Raw genomic sequence first — 21,803 nt, 5'->3', positions numbered from 1 at the left:
GCAAGTTTTTTCATGGGGGGAATAGGAAACTAAATAGGCCATTCACTTTGTGACAGAGCATTGCAGAATATGAGAGTTGAAGCTACAACTTTTGTGTAAAAATATTTTTCTTTTGGTAATATGTAGTCAAAAAAATATTTACACTGAATCGGCAATTCCTGCCTATACAGAATTGTTTTTCTTTGATTAGTTTTGTTGCATCTTATTATCTACTCAAGCTAGTAGTGACATCAAGGAAAGTATCTTCTGCGCGGGGAATCGTCAATCCTCCCATTGGATGATCAAAGCCGAACTCCTCTTCAGCTCCATGTAGCAAATCTTGAAATGAAGGCCGTTTCAATTAGGATGTGGGAACCACAAATCGCTTCTTCTCAGCTTCCCCAACGTAAACTGCCAGGAAACCTTTTGGAACATCTAAGGACCTTGAAGCAGCTTTATTGGCGCCGGAAACAGACCGAGGGAGACTTTGTTTAGCAGGAGCAATGGGCAAACGAATAGCCATTGTCGCTTTGTTGACGTATCTAAGGAAGAAGAAACTTGCTGCAACCTGCTTGATTCTGACATGCTTGCAACAACTAATTTATAGCTCGTAATCAGATGGGACACAGATTAGAGAAACTAGATGTAAGATGTTGCTATAGAACCTAGTAGTTGTACAAGCAAAACTTAGCAAGAGGAAAAAGGTTGAATTGCTAGAAGTTGTAGCATATAGTATTGTGATCCAATTGAATGGAAATAAGCTTTCAACCTGTCAAAATAAGTCCAAAACAGAATGCATCATTAGCAGAGCTTTCTTTTGACCAAATAATTACTAGGTTCAAGGAAATGATCAGCCTGTCACCAATGTCCCTCTCCCCAAAGCTAAAATTAACCTTTTTGTTCAATCATTTAATTCCCTACTGGAATTAATGCAGAATAACGTCTTGTTTCTCCACTTGGAATAATTTGAATCCCCATGAACAAAGATTCTAATTTTCAAACATTGACAGATATTCATTTTGAGAAATTAACTCGGACTGAATTACCAAGAAGAGAATCTTCAACAGGAACAAAAGTCACCAGCTTACATATTATAAATTTAAGTACGAGAATGAACAATTGGCTAATGACATTTGTCTATAAAAAAGCAAAGCATTAGCAAACATTAAAAATACAGCAATCCTTCTGACGGCATATGAACTTCAAGTCTGTGAATGTTTGTACATCTTGCATGTTATACAGCTCAACCACTACCAGAAAACCGGAGAAAAGCAACGGAATTACCGACGGAATTTTTCCGTCGGTAATTATTACCGACGGAAATAATTCCGTCTCCAAATCTGTCGGTATATACCGACGGATTTATTCCGTCGGTCATTCCGTCTGTATATACCGACGGAACAATTCCGTCGGTATATACCGACGGTTTTGCCGACGGGGTATACAGTTCGTCTGGAAATATGCAACGGCGTGGTGACGTCAGGCGATTTTACCGACGGAAAGTACCGAGGGATTCAAACTGAGATAGCCGTACAGTGACGTGGCGCTGTCACCGATGGCATCACCGACGGAATCACAGACGGAAGGAGTCCGTCGGAAAAAACCATTATATGCACCTATCTGCCGACACTCTCTTCCTCTGTTTCTCCTTCTTCTTCTTTCCCATCCCACCTCTCCCTTCCCAAACTACAGCTCCCCTCCCAAACTGCAGCCAAACACCCATCCCAAACTCTCCATTATTCTCAACACGAGCACTCAAGTTTCTTATATCTTGAACGTGGTCACAGTATCCGTTTCTTGTAGATTTTATCATTTTTTTATAAGTAAATCTATCCTTTTTAGTTTTAATATTTAATTGTGAATTTTATTGTTTTAGTATATGTATTTTGTTAATGTTTGTACTTGTTTAATTGTTATTTGTCAAAGAAACTTGTAGTATGAATGTATAATTTTGTAGTTGTTAAATTGTTTGTATGAACGTTGATAGTTGATAATTGATAATGAATATTTAACATAAGTGTTGTTTTAGTTTGTTGGATAATGTCGGGGAAAACCAATATTTTTGTTATGTTTTATAGAGGTTCAATAGAAGTCATGGATGATCGTTCATGGATGTATCGGGACTCACCCCAAGGATTGCGGAGGATGGATTATTGTAACGGTGTCCAGGGTTTTATTAATTTCGCAACATCTATTCCGAGGAATTTTACTGATGGCGGTATTAGGTGTCCATGCAGGAAGTGTAAAAATTTAAAGTTTCTGCATCAAGATGTTGTAACGATGCATCTTCTAACCAAAGGGTTCATGGAAGATTACCTGTGTTGGTATGCTCACGGAGAACTATTTGTTCCTGATTAGAGCATGGAAGAACAGGTGGTTGGGTCAACTTCTAGTGCTAGCAACATGCATGAAGTTGGAAATGAGAACAGTAATCCTTACAGGAATATGGTTATGGATGCAATGAGAATGAGTGAAGGTAATGTCAGGGAATGTCCAATCGTAGAAGAAGAACCTAATGCAGATGCAGCAAGGTTTTTTGATCTGTTGAGAGATTCTGACGAACCATTATGGGATGGCTGCACGAACCACAGTAAATTATCAGCCGTAGCACAGGTGTTCACCATCAAGTCAGATCACGGGTTGAGTGAGGCCGGTTATGACAAGATTATTGAATGGGCGAGAAGCATTTTACCTGAAGGGAACAGGCTGAAAGAGAACTTCTATGCTGCCAAGTCCATGATGAAACCCCTCGGTTTAGGATACCAGAAAATTGATATATGCCCTAACTTCTGCATGTTATACTACCTTGAAAATGCTGAGATGACCGAGTGCATGACATGCGGGCATTCCCGTTACAAACCCAGAACTGGTAGAGGGAAGACTCTCGTGGCATATAAAAAACTTAGATACTTCCCAATCACACCTAGACTGCAGAGGTTATTCATGCACCAAGGACTGCTGAGCACATGACATGGCACCAATCACACCATGCGGTTGATGGAGTGATGGTTCATCCTTCTGACGGTGAAGCCTGGAAACACTTTAACAGTATGCATCCTCCCTTTTCAGCTGAATCAAGGAACGTGCGTCTTGGGTTGTGTACAGACGGATTCAACCCATTCGGGTCATTTGCTGCTCCTTATTCTTGTTGGCCGGTCATACTGACGGTTTATAACTTGCCACCGGGGATGTGTATGAGGCCGGAGTTCATGTTTTTATCTATGGTCATACCAGGTCCGAGCAGTCCGGGGCGGAATATAGATGTTTGTCTTCGTCCGTTGATTGATGAGTTGACGCAGTTGTGGTCCCCTGGAGCTTTGACTTATGACATCTCGAGGAAACAAAATTTTGTTATGAGAGCGGCTTTGATGTGGACTATCAATGATTTCCCAGCTTATGGAATGGTTTCTGGTTGGAGCACGCATGGAAAGCTAGCATGTCCATATTGTATGAAGAACAACAAGGCATTCACGCTAACAAATGGGGGTAAAGCTTCTTTTTTTGACTGTCACCGTCGTTTCTTGCCACATAACCACAGGTACAGAAAGAACAGAAAGGATTTCTTTGTTGGCAGAGTTGAAAATGATGTTGCACCCCCGCGTCTTGCCGGTGAAGAATTGTTTGATGTTGTGTCAGAGTACGGTGAAATTGTGTTTGGTCTCCAATCAGGTAAGCAGAAGTTTCCTGGTTTTGGTTTGACCCATAATTGGGTGAAGCGAAGTATATTTTGGGAGCTTCCTTATTGGAAGACCAATCTTCTCCGCCATAACCTTGACGTCATGCACATTGAAAAGAACGTGTTTGAGAACATTTTCAACACCGTCATGGATGTGAAGGGGAAGACAAAGGACAACATCAAGGCTAGATTGGATGTAGCGGGGGGTTGGACGTTATCTAGGCTAAAGCAAAAGAAAACAGAAAACTATCAAACTAAATTTAATAAAATCAGAAAATTATCAAGAGAACAAACCTTGGTCACAAGCACACATCCACCTACAGAAATCAGAACTGATCATGGAAACGAAACATCAATTTATATTCTGAATATTTATCTCTTCTTAACATTGGTTAGTTAACGGATCCGCCGTATAACTAGCCCTAACCATCAAACAACCACAGTGTCCGCACTAGTAATTTAATTCAATGGCAGCCTTAAGAACTAGATAAGTTGATTAATCAAGAAAACATAACTGTCCGCAGTCTATGTTTGATTTGATTGAATGTTCTCCCTAAGATTAATAACGTAGATCCGCCACAATTATTAAACTCAGTTGCTTCACAAGTTCATATACCACAACTCCGGTTTTGATATCAAACTTAACAATAGATTGTCTACAATAATAACTTAGAGTCCGCTCTAGCAATTAAAATAAACAATCATAGGAAAAATAAGCATAGGAGAACAAACATATTCATCATATAAACTGAAAAGAAAAGGTAAAATAAATCTCACAGTTCTTGAAATCCGAAGGTTTCCGTGTCCTTGCAACCAAGAAAAAGTGTTTAGCCTTGCATGTTTGTTGAACAACTAATCAAAAAGAAGAAAGAATGCATAATTTAGGGTTTCTTAGAGGAAGGGGGCGTTTTTCTCTCCTTGGCTGGCTGCCCCCCTTCTCTTCTCTCATTCTTTTTATATCCTAGGAAACCCGAGGTCTCTATTTTACAAAATAGTCCTCCATTAAGTAGACTGTTTACATTTAAGTACTTCAATAACTATTTTCCTAAAAAGGAGAAATAGCCTTGCATGAAATCTTCAAGCTTTGATTTAGAGGAGCTAAATTGCTGGAATAAAAACTTGGATATCGGTTTAAATGCTTCGGAATGTCATTTGGACTCGTTGCTTCACGAAACCTGTTTGCTGGCAGAATTCAGATGTCATCTTTGAAAAATCATATCTCCCTCATATGACATCGTTTTTGGATGAAATTTTGAGCGTTTATATAACTTTGAGTCATGAATCCAAAAAAATTGAGTTTGCATCAATTGGACTTCTGTAGCTCCAGATATTCAAGTTGGAATGGCCAAAGGTCAACACTGGCAGATTGCGAGATTTGACTTTGAAGGCTGCGATTTCCATGCTCTTCCTTATTTTATTTTCTTGCCTTAGATGTCCAGAAAGGTATGGATGTTACCTTTTTAATTCCACTGGAATCACTTCATTTCAACCTCTAGAGCTCACGCTCTGCACAAAACATCGACTGAAGGTCAAATCTGCCAATTATCTCCAATTTACTCCTTTTTGCATCTTTCATCCAAAAGTGCCTTCAAAACATAAAACAAAGAATATCAAGGCATTTTATATATAAAAAATAGGCAAAACACTAGTTAAATGTGGGTGAAACTATTGAATAATATGGTTGCATCAAATACCCCCACACTTACCTCTTGCTCGTCCTCGAGAAAGGATAGGTAAAACCAAATTGAAGTTAAATTAAATGAAATCACTATGACTAATCTTCTAATCTCCCATCAATATCCAAGAATATATGCATTATAAACAAGAACACAATTAAGAAGGATAAAGAGTATAAATTTTCATGAATTTATTTACATGCAAACTTCAAAACTTAATTAATCGTCGGGATTTAAATGAAATCTATGCCATGCCAAAGTGATAGGTCCTCTCATTGATATACACTCCAACACTCACGTGTTTAGGGCTTATGTGTTTAAATCTCTCAAATTCAATCAATGAATATGTTCTACTATAAGCTTGCTCTTCAATCTCATCTCCATTAATAACATATTACAAACAATGCATGAATCAAAAGGTCTTATTTTTTTGGTTGTAATGGGGCTAAGGTAAAGGTGAGGTAAAAGAGAGTAAAAGAAAAAGGTTCAAACCAAAGAAAGTAGAGCATTCTGAAAAATGATATTTCAAACAAGATATTCCATCGAAGCACATAAATTTTCCATCTTTAATCACCAATGCTTAACTTCTTTTGATTTCAAGCTTTTTCAATATAAAATCTTAAGAACATAAAGGAACACTTTTTTCTTTTTCTTTTTCTTTTTTCTGTTTTTTTTTTTTTTTACCTTTGGCAACTCTGTCCATCTTTTCATCAAACATCACTTCTTCTTTCTTTTCACATAATTTCCAACCATAATTCCATGAAATATCACTAGTATATGCTCTACTAATCCTTGGCCAAGGGAAAAGGAAAACATATATAAAGTTAAGGCTTATACATGGATAAAGCAAAGAAAAGATAAACAAGCTCAAAAGGGGTTTACTAAGGATAATATGCTTTAGGTTGGCTTTTTGGCTCAAATGGTTAAAATTCCTAATGCCTTTATCATCTTCATGTATGTATGTAATATGAATGTAATCTCAACAAGATATGAAGCAAGTTCTAAAGATACATATCATTGAAAGAAGGCACAATCAAAGAATATAATGTTGAAGGCTCAAAAGCTTGCATTGGTATAACACTATAAAGTCAACATGGCATATTCTCAAAGTCAATCCCTAAACCAATTAAACCTTAAAACTTGCATGCACACTCCTTCATTCGATTTATATCTTCATCTATCTCAACTAATTCTCATACATAATACTCATATTCTCAAAAACCAATGGGAGTTCAAAAGATCAAACATAATTTTGTTTTTATTTTGAAAAATAACAAAGAAAACCAAAATTAGAAAACCAACATTCTCCCAATACCCCCACACTTAAAACATAACATTGTCCTCAATGTTAAAATAAAAGAAAAGGAATATTGGAGAATGACAAAAATAAAGTAAAATGCGAAAAATAAAAGACAAGGGAAAAAGAAAGCAAATCTGTTTTTTTTTTGTGCTGGGTTGCCTCCCAGTAAGCGCTTTTGTTTTATGTCATTGGCTCGACATGTTGCATGCTTATTCTTCATAGATTGGTTCAGCTAACTCCGCAGAAGCGGTGAGTTCTGTCGTCCAACCTTCATAGAAAGGTTTCAAGCGATGCCCATTGACCTTGAGTACTTTGTTGGTTTCTAAACTTGTAATTTCAACTGCACCATAAGAAAAAACATTAGAAACAACAAATATGGAGTTGGTTTGTGATGGGTCACGGGTCGCAAAACCAAGAGCAAGCTTCGTGCTAGAGAAAAACGCACAACTACTAGTCTACAAATGGCTTAAGAGTCTGCGTTTCCCCGATGGACATGCCTCGAACATATCAAGGCTGGTTAATACGGAGGAATGCAGATTATATGGAATGAAGAGTCATGACTGCCATGTGTTTATGCAAACACTCATCCCATTAGCTTTTCGTGATTTGTTGCCAAAGGGGATATGGGATGCACTAACGGAGATTAGTCATTTCTTCAGAGACATATGCTCCAGCAAGTTGAATGTTGATCACATTGAAAGGCTTGAAAAGAATATCGTCGAGACAATATGCAAACTTGAGATGATATTCCCTCCATCATTTTTTGACTCAATGGAGCATCTACCCGTACATTTACCGTTTGAGGTAAAAGTTGGAGGACCGGTCCAGTACAGATGGATGTATCCATTCAAGAGGTTAGATATTACAGTTGCTATGACATTTATAATTAAATGTTTTTATTTTTATTTTAATGTTTTTAATTGATAATTTTTTATTAATATATATATATATATATATATATATATATATATATATATGCAGATACTTGTTCAATCTTAAAAAAAAGGTTAAGAACAAGGCGCATGTTGAGGCGTCGATATGTGAGGCGTATATTGTTGAGGAGATCTCAACATTTATCTCATACTATTTTGAACCTCATTTGAGAACGAGGATAAACCGTGTTCCACGACATGATGATGGTGGTGAAGTGCATTCAAGTGGGAACTTGTCAATATTCTCCAATCCTGGACGACCCACACCTAAAAATGCCGTGAGGGGAAGATATTTGTCTGAAATAGAGTTCAGACAAGCACACAATTATGTCCTATTTAACTGTGATGAGCTTAGACCTTTTATTAAGTAAGTGGATGTTCGACTTAAACTTTGTCAAGAGTGTACTATTTATGTTTTGTGATACCATACACTCATATACTTTGGAACAACCTTGCAGGCAACATCGACGATACTTACTGTCCAATAACTCACAGCTGACCGAATCCCAGATCTTTCAATTACAAGATGAACAATTTGCCACATGGTTTAGAACACATGTAAGTCCTATCACAAACTCATTATCTCTTGCAATGTAATTAATTGTAGTCAATGTTACATAATATCCGTTTATTGATTATTGTTGTATTTAATTTACAAGCTAGGTTTATCAAATGGGAGGTAGTGCTGCTATTTCACTGTCTTTACTATGTTTGGGCCCTGAAAGAAAAGTCAAGTGCTATAATGGATATTTTGTCAATGGATATGTCTTTCATACTGAAGAATACGGGCATGGAAGAAAGACATACAACAGCGGTGTTTGTATTAAGGGATCGACTTCTAGTGAGTTTGAAGTTGACTACTACGGTAGATTGGAAGAGGTCATCGAATTGCAATATCATAGCGAGCAAAATAGAGTGTTTTTATTCAAATGCTATTGGTATGACACAACTGACAGAGGAATCAGAGTAGATCCTCACTATGGTCTCGTTGAAATCAATTCAAAAGCTAGACACCGCAACGTAAACGACGTCTTTGTTTTCGCAAAGCAATGCCAACAAGTTTATTACACATACACCCCTTCCTTTAGAAAGGACCGATCAAGAGTTGATTGGTTATCCGTTTTAAAAACAAAACCCAAGGGTCGTGTCGAGGTTGTTCAGGATGAGAACGAAGACACAAGTGTGATAGATGAAGTCTTTCAAGCTAGTGAGTTGGTTGAACCATACCGAGTTGCTCCGTCGATTGACTTAGAAGAAAATTCGAATTTTCGTGTTTTCAACGATAGTCTTGTTGATGTTGACGCAGAGGAGTTGAATGTTGTTCTGAGCTCTACTAGTGGAAAAAAGAATGTTGTTGAAGAAGATTATAACGAAATTGAAGAGTGCGATGAAGCTGATGATAACAATTCAATAGAGGACGAAGATGAAAATTCCGAATAACTAAACATGTTATAAAGCCTTATTTTTATAATGTAATAATTTGAAACATGAAATATTTATTCTTCTTTAAGGGTCAGCCTTTGTTATTGTGTTGTGTGTGTTGTAAGATTGCAATTCAAGATTTTTTGAGAGGGTTACATTAAAAAAATAAGAAAAATTTACCTTTTCACCGACGGATTTACCGACGGAATATAAACCGTCGGTATTTCACAGAGAGTTGCAAAACAAATTACAGGATTTTGCCACATTCACCGATGGATTTACCGACGGAATATAAACCGTCGGTATTTCACAGAGAGTTGCAAAACAAATTACGGGATTTTTCCACATTCACCGACGGATTTACCGACGGAATGTAAACCGTCGGTATTTCACAGAGAGTTGCAAAACAAATTACGGGATTTTGCCACATTCACCGACGGATTTTCAACGGCATTTCCAACGTCCAATACCGACGGAATCACCGACGGGTTGTCCCATGTCTGACACGTGTCCGTCTGCACGATTACCGACGGACTTTCCGACGTCCAGTACCGACGGCATTACTGACGGATCACGCATGTGTGACATGTGTCCGTCTGCACCCGTACCGACGGAATTTCCGACGGATTTGCCGACGGATCGAAAAGTTTGGCGGGATTTCCAAACTTTTTGGTGCGAATTTCAATTAATTTCCGACGGAAATTAATTGCACCGACAGCAATTAATTTCCGTCGGAAATATTGCTTTATATACCGCCCATCCCCCCACTTTGTTCATTTTCTCCTCTTCTCCTCTTCTCCCTTTCTCTTCTCCTCTTCTCCTCTTCTCCCTTTCTCTTCTCCCTTTCTCTTCTCCTCTTCTCCTCTTCTCCCTTTCTCTTCTCCCTTGCTCTTCTTCTCTCATTTATATTTAGCTTTTAGAAGGATTTTATTGTTTTGGTGGTAGTTTTAAAAGGTATGTATTTTTTTTTCTTTATCTTTTTATTTTTTTTATTTTAATTATGATTATTTTTTTTGGTGTTCTTTGTTTTGTATATTGTTTGTAGATAAAATCTTAAATTCAACACATTATTAAGGTAAGCATTTTTTATTCCCAAATTTATTTTGAATTGATATAATGTTTTTTAGTTTTGTGTATTGTTTGTTTTGTGTTTATGTTGTGTGTTGTGTAGTGTTTTTTAGTTTTTTAGTTTTTTAATTTTATTTATTAATTTTAGTTTTTTAGTTTTGATATTATTGTTTGTATTGCTATAATTGTTATTGTTGAATTTTATGTTAAAAATGTTAATTTATATATATAATTGTTATTGTTGATTTATTTTAAAAATGTTAATTTATATATATAGAATTGCATTTAATTAGTTTATCTTAATTTAGGATATTATTGTTTGTATTGCTATAATTGTTATTGTTGAATTTATGTTAAAAATATTAATTTATAAATATAATTGTTATTGTTGATTTATTTTAAAAATGTTAATTTATATATATAGAATTGCATTTAATTAGTTTATCTTAATTTAGGATATTATTGTTTGTATTGCTATAATTGTTATTGTTGAATTTATGTTAAAAATGTTAATTTATAAATATAATTGTTATTGTTGATTTATTTTAAAAATGTTAATATATATATATAGAATTGCATTTAATTAGTTTATCTTAATTTAGGATATTTGTATGACTTAAATCTAATGTTAGTACCAATTTAACAATGAATGTTCATAGTTGTAATTCTATATGATGTTATTGAATAAAATGTTGTGTTGATGATGATGAGTTGGGTTGAGATCCAGGATGATTGGATCGGGATGTGAAATAAAATTGGAAGTGTAATATGATTTTGTCGACAACTTGGGACCCCCCAGTACAGGGGAGACTCTGTCGATTTTTTTTTTTAAATAATCGAAGTTAATTATGTAATTATTCGTATACATTTGTGTAGATGCGTAGAATGAAATCTACAGCACGTCGTCAGAAGACGGATGCAGCTAGTTCTTCTAGCAGCGAGGAGGACGTATCCTTAGGTGCTGATCACAACGAGGAATCTACCCAACTTGTGATGCTGCCTCTTCTAGCGCGGTTTCACAGCGCAGAAGCGGTGTGCCTTCACAGCGGGGTCAATTCACCCGCAAGTACCAGGCACAATGGAAGGATGACCTCTCAATGTAAGTTTGTTTAGGTTTTAGTTTTTTTTTTATATACTTATAACATAATTTATGAACAACTAATTAATATTAATTACTACTTTTATTTAATTTCAGGTTCACAAACATTGAGGCTGCAAGGACTATAACATTGGCGTTTAAATCGTCGATGGAGATTCCATTGTTTCAATGGAGCCAGGTTTCCAAACATCCTGAGTGGAAACCTAATATCGATGCATGGTTTAAGCGATTTCAGGTCGGTGTTAATTTTTAATAAATAATTTTTATAATTTTATATCTTGTACTATTTTTATTTTATATGAATTATTTATATACACAGAACAAATTTGAGTGGGATAGGGCGGACAACAATGTTGTGAGGAGGGTATGGGAGAATCACGCGGCAACTAGGTAACATCGAAAATAATATTTATTTTTGTTTTATAATTTTATGTTTTAAATTCTAATTTGTTACTATGGAAGTAGGTTGCGTGATTTTTGGTATGACACCCAAAAAAAATCAAAAAGACATGCGAGGGATAACGGTCTTGAAGGATGGAATGAGGTGGCGGTTTGGCAGGAATTCAAACCGCCATTCATCTCGGGGGAAATATGGACGGCATATATTGAGCACGTGACCTCAGAGCGGTTCTCACGGCGCTCACAGTCTGGCGCCGACAACCGGAACCGGCAAATTTATGGTTCGGTGACCACGCACACTAGCGGATCCGTCCCATTCAGCGCACATGCAAAGCGGATGGTAAGATTAATTTTAATGAAATATATCGTTAATTAATTTGTCGTTCCTTATAATATATTTAACTTTCAACCTATTTTTTCCTTACAGGCTGCGTCTCTTGGACGTGAACCGAGTCCAATGGAGCTGTTTCTAGAGACGCATGTGCGGAGTCAAGACCGCCAAAAGGGGGTGCAGCAGTTCGTGGACAACCGTGCTCAGCACTTCGTGGTATGTTCGTTCATTCATTTTATTTTGTAAGTTATTATTTTCTTGAATTGCATCTTGAATTGCATTTGATGATTTTTTTACCGATGGAATTTTCAGGAGACCTATAATAGCCGGTTGAGGGAGAGATATGGGGACAATCCGTCGACCCATCCAGATTTCGATCCAGATTTGTGGATGGAGGCGGGATCGTCTGGTGGACCCGATAAAAATAGGGTCTACGGGCTCTCCAACACTACGGCTGACAACTTGCGGTCGACTCGTAGTGTCTCAACTGTTGGAAGCTTTCCATCAGTATCGAACACCCAGTCTGAGGAGTTCATTGCGTTGAAACAACAATATCAACAACTCTCGACGAATTATGATGAGCTCCGTCAAATAGTCATGGAGATGAGATCAAAGATGGGTGACGATACTTGTGCAGCTTCTTTTTGGCCGTATGGTCCCGGGAACAACCAGCCTCCTCCTCCTCCTCCGCCTCCTCCTCCAGCTCCGCCGCTATTCTAGTTTAATTTTGCTTTTTAAACACATTAAATTTGTAATGAATATTATTTAACATTACTTTTACATTATTAATGTTTAATGCATTTCTATTTGTTTATTAAGGTTTTTTACAATTAATAAATTATTTTTTTTATATATTTTAAATAACTACCGACGGATATACCGACGGATACTATCCGTCAGTATTTAACAGAGAGTTGCCGAACAATTACCATCCATGCCATCATTACCGACGGCATCACCGACGGATATAATCTGTCGGTATTACATAGAGAGTTGCAACAAAATTACCAGCCATGCCATAATTACCGACAGATTTGCCGTCGGTAATTACCCTTGAAATTACCGACGAATTTATTCCGTCGGTAATGTTCCCGCGGGAAACTTTTTTTTTGGCGCGGGCGTATCCGTCTGTAAACCGTCGGTGTTTCCGTCGGTAGGTGGTTTTTTTTATTTGCGACAGCATTAGCGACGGAAATGGGATTTACCGACGACCGTTTTACCGACGGACGTGGTACGTCGGTGAGTCCGTCGGTATTATTTTCACCGACGGATTTCATTACTGTCACCGACGAAATTGGTTCGTCGGTAAAACTGGATAATGTTGTAGTGAACAAAGGCGATAATTATCATCATAACTATTATAGTGGATCACGGGATTAACTGGATGCGATGGTGGAGCTGGCAATATTGACGTCCCATATGGGGGCAACATCGGTGGCCTTGGCATATGCATAGGATAAGGAGGTACAGGTTCCATACGTCGATGGTATAAGGAATTGACCTCCATTAAATGGCCTCATGTATCCAAATCCATTCATAATTAACCACTTGGCTTCCATAAAATGGCATCGATGATCCAAATTCTTGCATAGCTAATTGGTTTCCATAAATTGGCTTATTTTATGACCCAAATTCATTCATAGGTGTCCTTGGAAACTGCCACTTATTGTCAACACGAGCTTTTCGAGCCAGAGATCTAGGCCTCTGCTTGTTTCCAAGAAGTTTTTCACCAAGCCAACTGCACCAGTTACCCTTCTTGCTGTCTCTTGGGACTAACTTATTAGAGTTATAATCCAGAAACCCGTTGGCGGGTGCGCCGCGATCTGATTCTGTCTTCCTATAATAATTTTTATTCAAAACAGTGCTATCCTCGTCGTCACTCTCCATGAATTCTTTTCCGGAGGATAGAAGTTCTGCCCTTTTGCCCCACTTAGTAAACTTCTCTAGAATTACCCAAGGCTCTACGCTGCCCGAAAGCATTACCAAGTCTTTTGCTGTGTCGATGGTAATAGAATCCACCCCTGGCAAGTATTAGAGACAATTTTTAAAAAGGGAAATTTTGTAAAAATATTTTTATGAATTACAGATAAAAAGCCATGCAACTGTAACAAAACAAAACAAAATATAACCTTTGATTTTCTGCAGCTGTTCCTGGGTTCTCGACGGCCATTGTGAACAGCAACTTATGTGCACTTTCACGTTGAATATCAATGTTTATAATGATTTGAAACTAAGTGATAATAAAATGCTCCGGATAATTAGTTGATGCTCTCACTTTTTAGAATTCGTTTGTTTTTGTGTTCTAAAAATATTAAAAAAAATATTTATTTTTCTTTAAATAACTTTTTGTGTTTTAATATGGTTTTGATATGATGATGTCAAAAATAAAATTAAAAAAATAAAATAAAAATATTATTTCCATGTATTTACAAACAAAAAATACTTTTAAAAACAATTATTACCAAACATGATCTTAATCTATATGTCTCTTTGTTTGAAGGATATGCTGTGACTGGTGTTCTCACACTCTTCTGCCGTCTTTCTAGATGCGTCACCGTGTCCTCTTTCGTTTGGAGTGGTGTGTGGCAACTTATGGTGATTGGGTTGTCACCGATAGTCATTTGATTTTTCTTTCTTTTCTCTCTCCTGACAGGTAATGTATATCATTGTCTTCTTTGTTTCTTATTTTTCAATTTCAGTCCTCATTCTATTAATTTCTTATTTCATTCATTTTTCATTTATGGAAGTTTTTATTATTTTCAATTTATTACTTTGATTGCAATTTCTCATATGTTTGTTTTTCATTTCGGTCCTTATTTTTTTTTAATTTTTAATTTTTTCTTTGGCACTTTTATTGAAGTTTTTTTTTCTTTCAATTTCATCATTCAATCAATTTTTTTGTTATTTTTTTTCAGTTTGATTGTCATTCTTTTGATTTTTTTCTTTTATTAAAGCTATTTTTCAATTCAATTAAACCCTCCAATTGAAAATTTTTATCTCTCAAATTAATACTTTTTCTCACCCTAGTTTTTTTCAATCCTTTTGTGTAATTTTTTTTCCTGTTTTATCTTTCAAAATTTAATTTATTGAGAATTCAACTTCGTATGATCTTATTGTTCTACATTAGTTTTTTTTTTAATATTGGTTTTGTGATTATTTTCAAGTTTTTTCTATAAATTTATCCTGGTCTCATGACCTAGGTCACGATTTTTGCATACCTTTTTTTAATATAAGTTTTTTTTAGTTTTTCGATTTCTATTTCATTTTTCAAGGTATTATTCTAATTCATCTATAATTTTGTTTTTTTAATACAAATGAAGTTTATTTTTTTTAAAAATGAAGTTTATTTTTTTAAAAAATAAAAATATTCGTTTTTAAATTATATTGCTGATGTGTTCGACATTGTGTAATATTTTTTATGGCATGGGTTTATCCAGTTAGTTTTATTTGCATTTATCTTTTAAGTCGTGAATTTTTTAGGGTGTGAATTTATCTTTTATTTATTTAAATAAATAAGTTCAGTAAACACAATCGGATACATGTCTCCTTTTATATTATGGAATATCTTGATCTTGCTTGCATAAGGTTCTCAATTTACACTTTGAATTTTTTATGTAAAAAAAACATTGAAGCAATCTACATACCCATTATTTGTTTTTTAAAAATTTATAATTTGCAGTAAAGCACGGGTTAAATGACTAGTAAAGATATAAAAGGTGTATACAAAACACTACCCACTTGCATTGTTTAACCTCTCACATTTTACTATGGATTCATTATTCAACTTTTTTTTTGAATAGTGAATCCATAGTAAAATATAAAAACTGAGGGTTGATCCTTCACCCTCAGCTTTAGAGAGCATAATATAGACTATATATATCTAGGAAATATTATTGAATTAATCGAGTGTTGTAATCTCTAGATTAACCATTGTATATTGCCTTAAATGTATAAATAGAAAAGGTTAACTAACTATAACTAATATGTGGAGTTTTCAATTTCTCTAGTATTTATATTTCACATAAAATCATAAAATCAACCATAAAATCACGGTTTTACCTGATTTTAAGTGAATTTATTTAACAATTTACTAATTACCGAGCAATTTTTATTCTAATGATGGATTATCCATTTGTTTTAATTTATGAGTGGTCTTATAGTTTTTTCAGCATAGGTATCAAGATTTTTAAGTCAGGATCATAGATCTTTTGAGACAATTTTCTAATTCTGAATAATGATATTGAGAAAGTGAGAGCAACTCTGCAGATCTGTATTAATAAATTCTCTTATGGGTGGACATTTCCCATCCCATTTGTCTCTACCAAAAGTAAATGATGTACAAAAGTTTTGAAGCAAATTAATTCCTGCTCTGTGTTATGATAAATTCAAGCCTGAAATGATGTCAATAAAGGTATCTTCTTGGCAAGGAAGTGTAAGACCGCCCATCGGATGATTATATCCGAATTCTTCTTCGGCTTTTCTTAGCAATTCTTGGAATGAAGGTTGATTCAAGAATGAAATTGGAACTGTGAATCTTTTCTTTTGGCTCTCTCCAACATAGACCGCAAAGTAGCCTTTAGGAACTTCGGTTGCTTGGTTAGCAAGCAAATTTGATCGACGGAGAATTTGCTTAGCATTCATGATGCCCTTAAGAAGGATGGCCATTGTGTGCTCTGTGTTATTCGGCTAGAAAAAGATGATCTTAGAGTAATGTGGAGGAGGATTTGCTTTCTATGAGAGAATGTGAGGACTTGATAAGGTTGTGGGGAGATGCATTTATATATATAGATGGATTTAGTACGTGGAAAATCTATGAAGTGTGGATGAGAGGAGAAGCAGCCTAAGTGGGGTTTGCTTAGAGACATAAGCAGCTGAAGGATCACATGGTCCTGTCTTGCAACTCATCATCAAGAAAATTATAGTGAATTAAATCAGTATACTTTGTTGGTACACATTATGGCTAAGCAGTTCTTGGAGACAATCATAAAAGAGTGCCCCACTTCAAATTCATAAATTGCAGAAAGAGGATTTTTTCTGTGGAAGAAATTAGAATGCAGGACATGCTTCAGACATCTAGTTTGTTATTGTTGGTAATGATGTGAAGGGGTCCCCTGGACCAAATTTGTCTTGTTAGAAATTTCCATTGAGATGTGTGGTTAAAAACAGAAAGGTTTGCCTTGATAAATCTGCAACCTTCACCAGCATTTATTGCTTTAGCAAAAACTCATACACGGATCACCAGAAAAACAAAAGGAAAAAAATAAAAACAAAATCTTGCTAGTCAAGGCCTTGTGAAGAGCATGTGAAGCCGGTGGCAATGCCCCTTCCTTTAGAACTTAACCCACATTTCAGAAATCTTGTTGGCGCTGCAGATGATTAAATTAATGCCGGTCATTGACAATATAATTGTTTCTAGCCATCAACTATCATAAAAAAAAAAGAAAAAAAGAAAAAAGAAATGTGGTTGCCACCAAGAGAGAAACTTTTTCCTGTATATTGACAGAAAGCAACAACGCTAACCCCAAATGTTTTCAGATTTATTTGGCCAAATATGTTAAGCCTTGTTGTGTATTCATTGTGGTATTGGCCATATCTATTTAAACATGAACTTCTGAACAGTGTTAGAGAAAGACTAACCAAGGTTAAACAAACATAAATAAAAGAGGGCGTGAGAAGGGCAAGGCAGAGTTTAAACAATCAATGGCGACATGGAATCTTATAGGTCAAACCAAATAAATATTTGATTTATTATTTTCGGGCCATTTCTATCAGTTAATGCAATCATCATATTGATAACATTCAATGATATTGGATTGATGGTGTATATAAGTTTTATTAAAAGAAACTGGGGAATCAAAGTAGGTTTCTCATTTGTTGTTGATTCTATAACAGAAAGTATTTACATCAAATTGGCAATTTATGCCATACAAATTTGTTCTATCTGGTTAGTATGATTGCCTCTATTTATGATCTGCTCAAGCTGGAAAGGACATCAATGAATTTATCTTCTCTGCAAGGAATTGTCAAACCACCCATTGGATGATTAAAACCAAACTCCTCTTCAGCTTTAGTAAGCAAATCTTGAAATGAAGGCTCATTCAGACAGGACACTGGTGTTAGTTAGTGGAGACAAACAATGTCCCACCATATACAAGTGGGAATACCTAATCTCCCAATTGACACATGGTGGAGGACACAAACGGTGGGCATAAATCATGGCATGATTTATGCCCTTCACTCCTAGCTTAATATATATGTATGCTCAGGGAAGAGCTGCAGAGTTAGAGTGTGAAGAGTGCAGAGAAGAAGAAATAGAGAGAAACACAGAGAGAGAGCTAGAGAGAGTTGAGTTGAGTAGATAAGATTTTCTCCTCCTCCTTGTTTTGTTGTTTGTATTGTTTCTAAACTTGATTAATACAAACCAGTAGCTTCGTGGAGTAGGCAAGTTGCCGAACCATGTAAATTGATGTGTGTTTGATTTCTGGAATTTCACAACAACTGGTATAAGAGCTTGTTCTTGAAAAAGAGGGTGTTTGATCTAAACCCAGAAATCAAAGTTCTCAAAACGTGTTTTTGAACATACCATTGTGTAGGGGAAGACAAGATGAATTCACTATTGAAAACCCGGAAAGAACCGACGTCCTGCATGCCCGCACGTGCCAACACGCGTCGACGCCAGGCCTGCCCACGCGCACCAACGCGCCTCACGCTCCACACGCGTCTTCCTCGCCCGAATTCCTGCAACTGAACCGGGTTGACCCGCCACGTCATCAGCTAGTCAGCAGACACGCCAGCTATTCTGCACAGTCATCCGCCACGGCATCAGACCCGTCAGCAGACATGTCAGCCACTGCCATGTCAGCAATAATTACGCGTGTGTTTTCCATGTCATCAAAGGTGGGCCCCAGATTGATTACGTGGATGCCACATCATCTAGCCACGTCATCACTTTGAGTTTTGATTCAGTGCTTCACAGACACTATTTTGCCTGACACGCGGCTTCATCGGCACCGTCTGTTGACTCAAAACTTTGATTGTTAAGATCTGAGCCATCCGAAGTTCGATTGGGGTGATCTCAGTGTCGTTTCCAATATTTTTGGCTGTTCCGGACACATCTGTAAGGTCAGATTTGACAGATTCAAATCCGAGATGTATTAAAAATGACAGATGAAATAAAGGTTGCGGGAATTGAAAAATTTGATGGAACAGATTTTGGATATTGAAAAATGCAAATTGAAGACTATTTATATGGGAAGAAACTTCATCTTCCTCTGTTGGGGAGCAAACCAGAGAATATGCCAGAAGAAGATTGGCTACTTCTTGATAGACAAGTTTTGGGTATTATTCGGTTATCCTTATCAAGAAGAGTTGCTCACAATGTTATAAAAGAAAGATCCACTGCAAGACTAATGGAAGCTCTGTCTGGGATGCATGAGAAGCCCTCGGCAAACAATAAAGTGCACTTGATGAAGAAGTTGTTCAACTTGAAGATGACAGAAAGCACCTCTATTACACAACATCTCAACAACTTCAATACCATCACAAATCAATTGTCATCTGTTGAGATCGAGTTTGATGATGAGATCCGTGCACTCATTTTGCTAGCTTCACTTCCAAGCAGTTGGAAAGGTATGAGGACAACCGTGAGCAACTCAACTGGAAAATCCAAACTGAAATATGATGACATCCGATACTTGATTTTAGCTGAAGAAGTGCGAAGGAAAGACTTAGGTGAAAGTTCAAGTTCAGGATCAGCTCTCAACATCAACACTCGAGGGAGGAGACAAGATAGAGGCTTATCCAGAGGCAGATCAAAATCAAGATATAGAAGTAAAAGCAAGTTCGGACCCAGAAAGCAGGTTGAATGTTGGAATTGTGGCAAACCTGGTCATTTCATGAGGAATTGCACAAAACCGAAAAAACCTGAAGCTGACTCTGCAAACGCTACCACATATGAGGTGCAAGATGCTTTGATTCTTGCTGTACAAAGTCCAATTGATGATTGGATTCTTGATTCTGGTGCTTCATTCCACTGTACACCACACCATGAGATGATGCAAAACTATGTTGCTGGAGATCACGGTGTAGTCTATCTGGCCGATGGACAACCAATGGAGATTGTGGGCATAGGAGAAGTGCAGATCAAGATAATGAATGGATCTACATGGAACTTGCAAAATGTAAGGCATGTTCCTGGACTAAAGAAGAAGTTGATCTCAGTCGGACAACTTGATGATAGTGGTCATTCAATCCTTTTTTCTGGAGGTATGTGGAAGGTATCAAAGGGAGCAATGGTTTTGGCTCGTGGAAAGAAAACCGGCACCCTGTATATGACCCTAAGATTTGCAGACATTATTGCTTCTACTGAAGCAGAAAATCAAGCACAGCTATGACACTATAGACTCGACCATATGCGTCAAAAGGGGATGGAGATACTTCAGTCGAAGGGAAAACTGCCAGAGCTTAAAAATGTTAATCTAGACATTCGTGAAAGCTGTGTTCTTGAAAAATAGAAGAAGCTCAGTTTCTTAAAGGTTGGCAGGACCTTAAGACCAAGAAAGCTAGAATTGGTGCACACAGATTTATGAGGACCGTCTCCAGTAGCATCTCTTGGAGGTTCTTGGTATTACATGACTTTCATTGATGATTTCAGCAGAAAGGTATGGGTCTACTTTCTGAAAAATAAATCTGATGTGTTTGAAACATTCAAAAAGTGGAAGGCTATGGTTGAGAATGAATCAGGTTTGAAGTTGAAATGCTTGAGATCTGATAATGGAGGAGAATACATTGATGGAGGTTTCAAAGAGTATTATGCTGTTAATGGTATCAGAATGGAAAAGATCGTTCCAGGCACACCGCAACAAAATGGCACTGCTGAACGGATGAATAGGACCATCAATGAACGAGCTAGAAGCATGAGGTTGCATTCTGGGTTACCTCAAACATTTTGGGCCGATGCAGTTCATACTGCAGTTTACTTGATCAACCGTGGACCATCAGTTCCTTTGGAGTTCAGATTTCCCTAGGAAGTATGGAGATGAAAAGAGGTACAACTCTCTCATTTAAAGGTCTTTGGGTGTGTTTCCTATGTGCATATAGATTATGATGCTCGCAACAAGCTAGATGCCAAATCCAAGAAATATTTCTTCATTGGCTATGGAGATGAAGAATTTGGATTTCAGTTCTGGAATGATCAGAACAGAAAGATTATCAGAAGCAGGAACATGATCTTCAATGAGAAAGTTTTGTACAAAGACAGATCAAGTGCAGAAACAGATATGACTGATTCAGATACAAGTCCATAAAAATCTGAATTCATCAGATTAGAAGGGCTTCCCGATGTTACTGAGCAGAACAAAACTCAAGAGTCTTTACAAAAAGATTCAAGCACATTTGTACCCACTACTACATAAGAAGATGCAGAGCCAAGTGAACTAATTGTTTATGTTCGCAGGTCTTCAAGGACTGTAAAGCCCCCACAACGGTTCACACTTCTACTGAATTATATTTTGCTGACAAATGGTGGTGAGCCGCTAAGTTATGAAGAATCCTTACAAGATAGAAACTCAAGCAAGTGGGAGTTAGCTATGAAGGATGAGATAAGTTCGTTGCTGAAGAACAAGACTTGAGAGCTAACCACACTGCCTGAAGGAAAGAAGGCTTTGCAAAACAAGTGGGTTTACAGAGTAAAGACTGAGCATGACGGAAGCAAACGGTTCAAGGCAAGACTTGTTGTAAAAGGGTTTCAACAAAAGAAAGGGATTGACTACTCTGAGATATTTTCTCCAGTTGTGAAGCTCACAACAATCAGAGTTGTTCTGGGGATAGTAGCAGCAGAGAATTTACATCTTGAACAATTAGATGTAAAAACAGCATTTCTTCATGGTGAATTGGAGGAAGACATTTACATGCAACAACCAG

At 36.8% G+C, this 21,803-nt stretch overlaps 2 protein-coding genes and 1 pseudogene across 2 annotated transcripts; 1 reads left to right on the top strand and 2 right to left on the bottom strand.

The window, feature by feature from the left end:
* Positions 1-205: 205 nt before the first annotated feature.
* Positions 206-502, bottom strand: LOC133699423 (auxin-responsive protein SAUR21-like; annotated as a pseudogene).
* A 10,565-nt stretch (positions 503-11,067) lies between these two features.
* On the top strand, positions 11,068-13,658 carry LOC133699422 (uncharacterized). Its single transcript, XM_062122663.1, has 7 exons — positions 11,068-11,152; positions 11,249-11,387; positions 11,472-11,542; positions 11,618-11,891; positions 11,979-12,098; positions 12,195-12,589; positions 13,526-13,658. Coding segments are annotated over exons 1-7 (1,134 nt in total). The 5' UTR covers positions 11,068-11,150.
* A 2,473-nt stretch (positions 13,659-16,131) lies between these two features.
* On the bottom strand, positions 16,132-16,815 carry LOC133699054 (auxin-responsive protein SAUR21-like). The gene has a single exon (XM_062122182.1). The coding sequence runs from the start codon at positions 16,545-16,547 to the stop codon at positions 16,257-16,259; it is 291 nt and encodes a 96-aa protein (XP_061978166.1). The 5' UTR covers positions 16,548-16,815; the 3' UTR covers positions 16,132-16,256.
* Positions 16,816-21,803: the final 4,988 nt, after the last annotated feature.

Source organism: Populus nigra, chromosome 7, assembly GCF_951802175.1.
Source record: "Populus nigra chromosome 7, ddPopNigr1.1, whole genome shotgun sequence".
NCBI lineage: Eukaryota > Viridiplantae > Streptophyta > Magnoliopsida > Malpighiales > Salicaceae > Populus > Populus nigra.
Note: the sequence above shows the minus strand (reverse complement) of the source record. Positions and strands in the feature narration are given on the sequence as shown.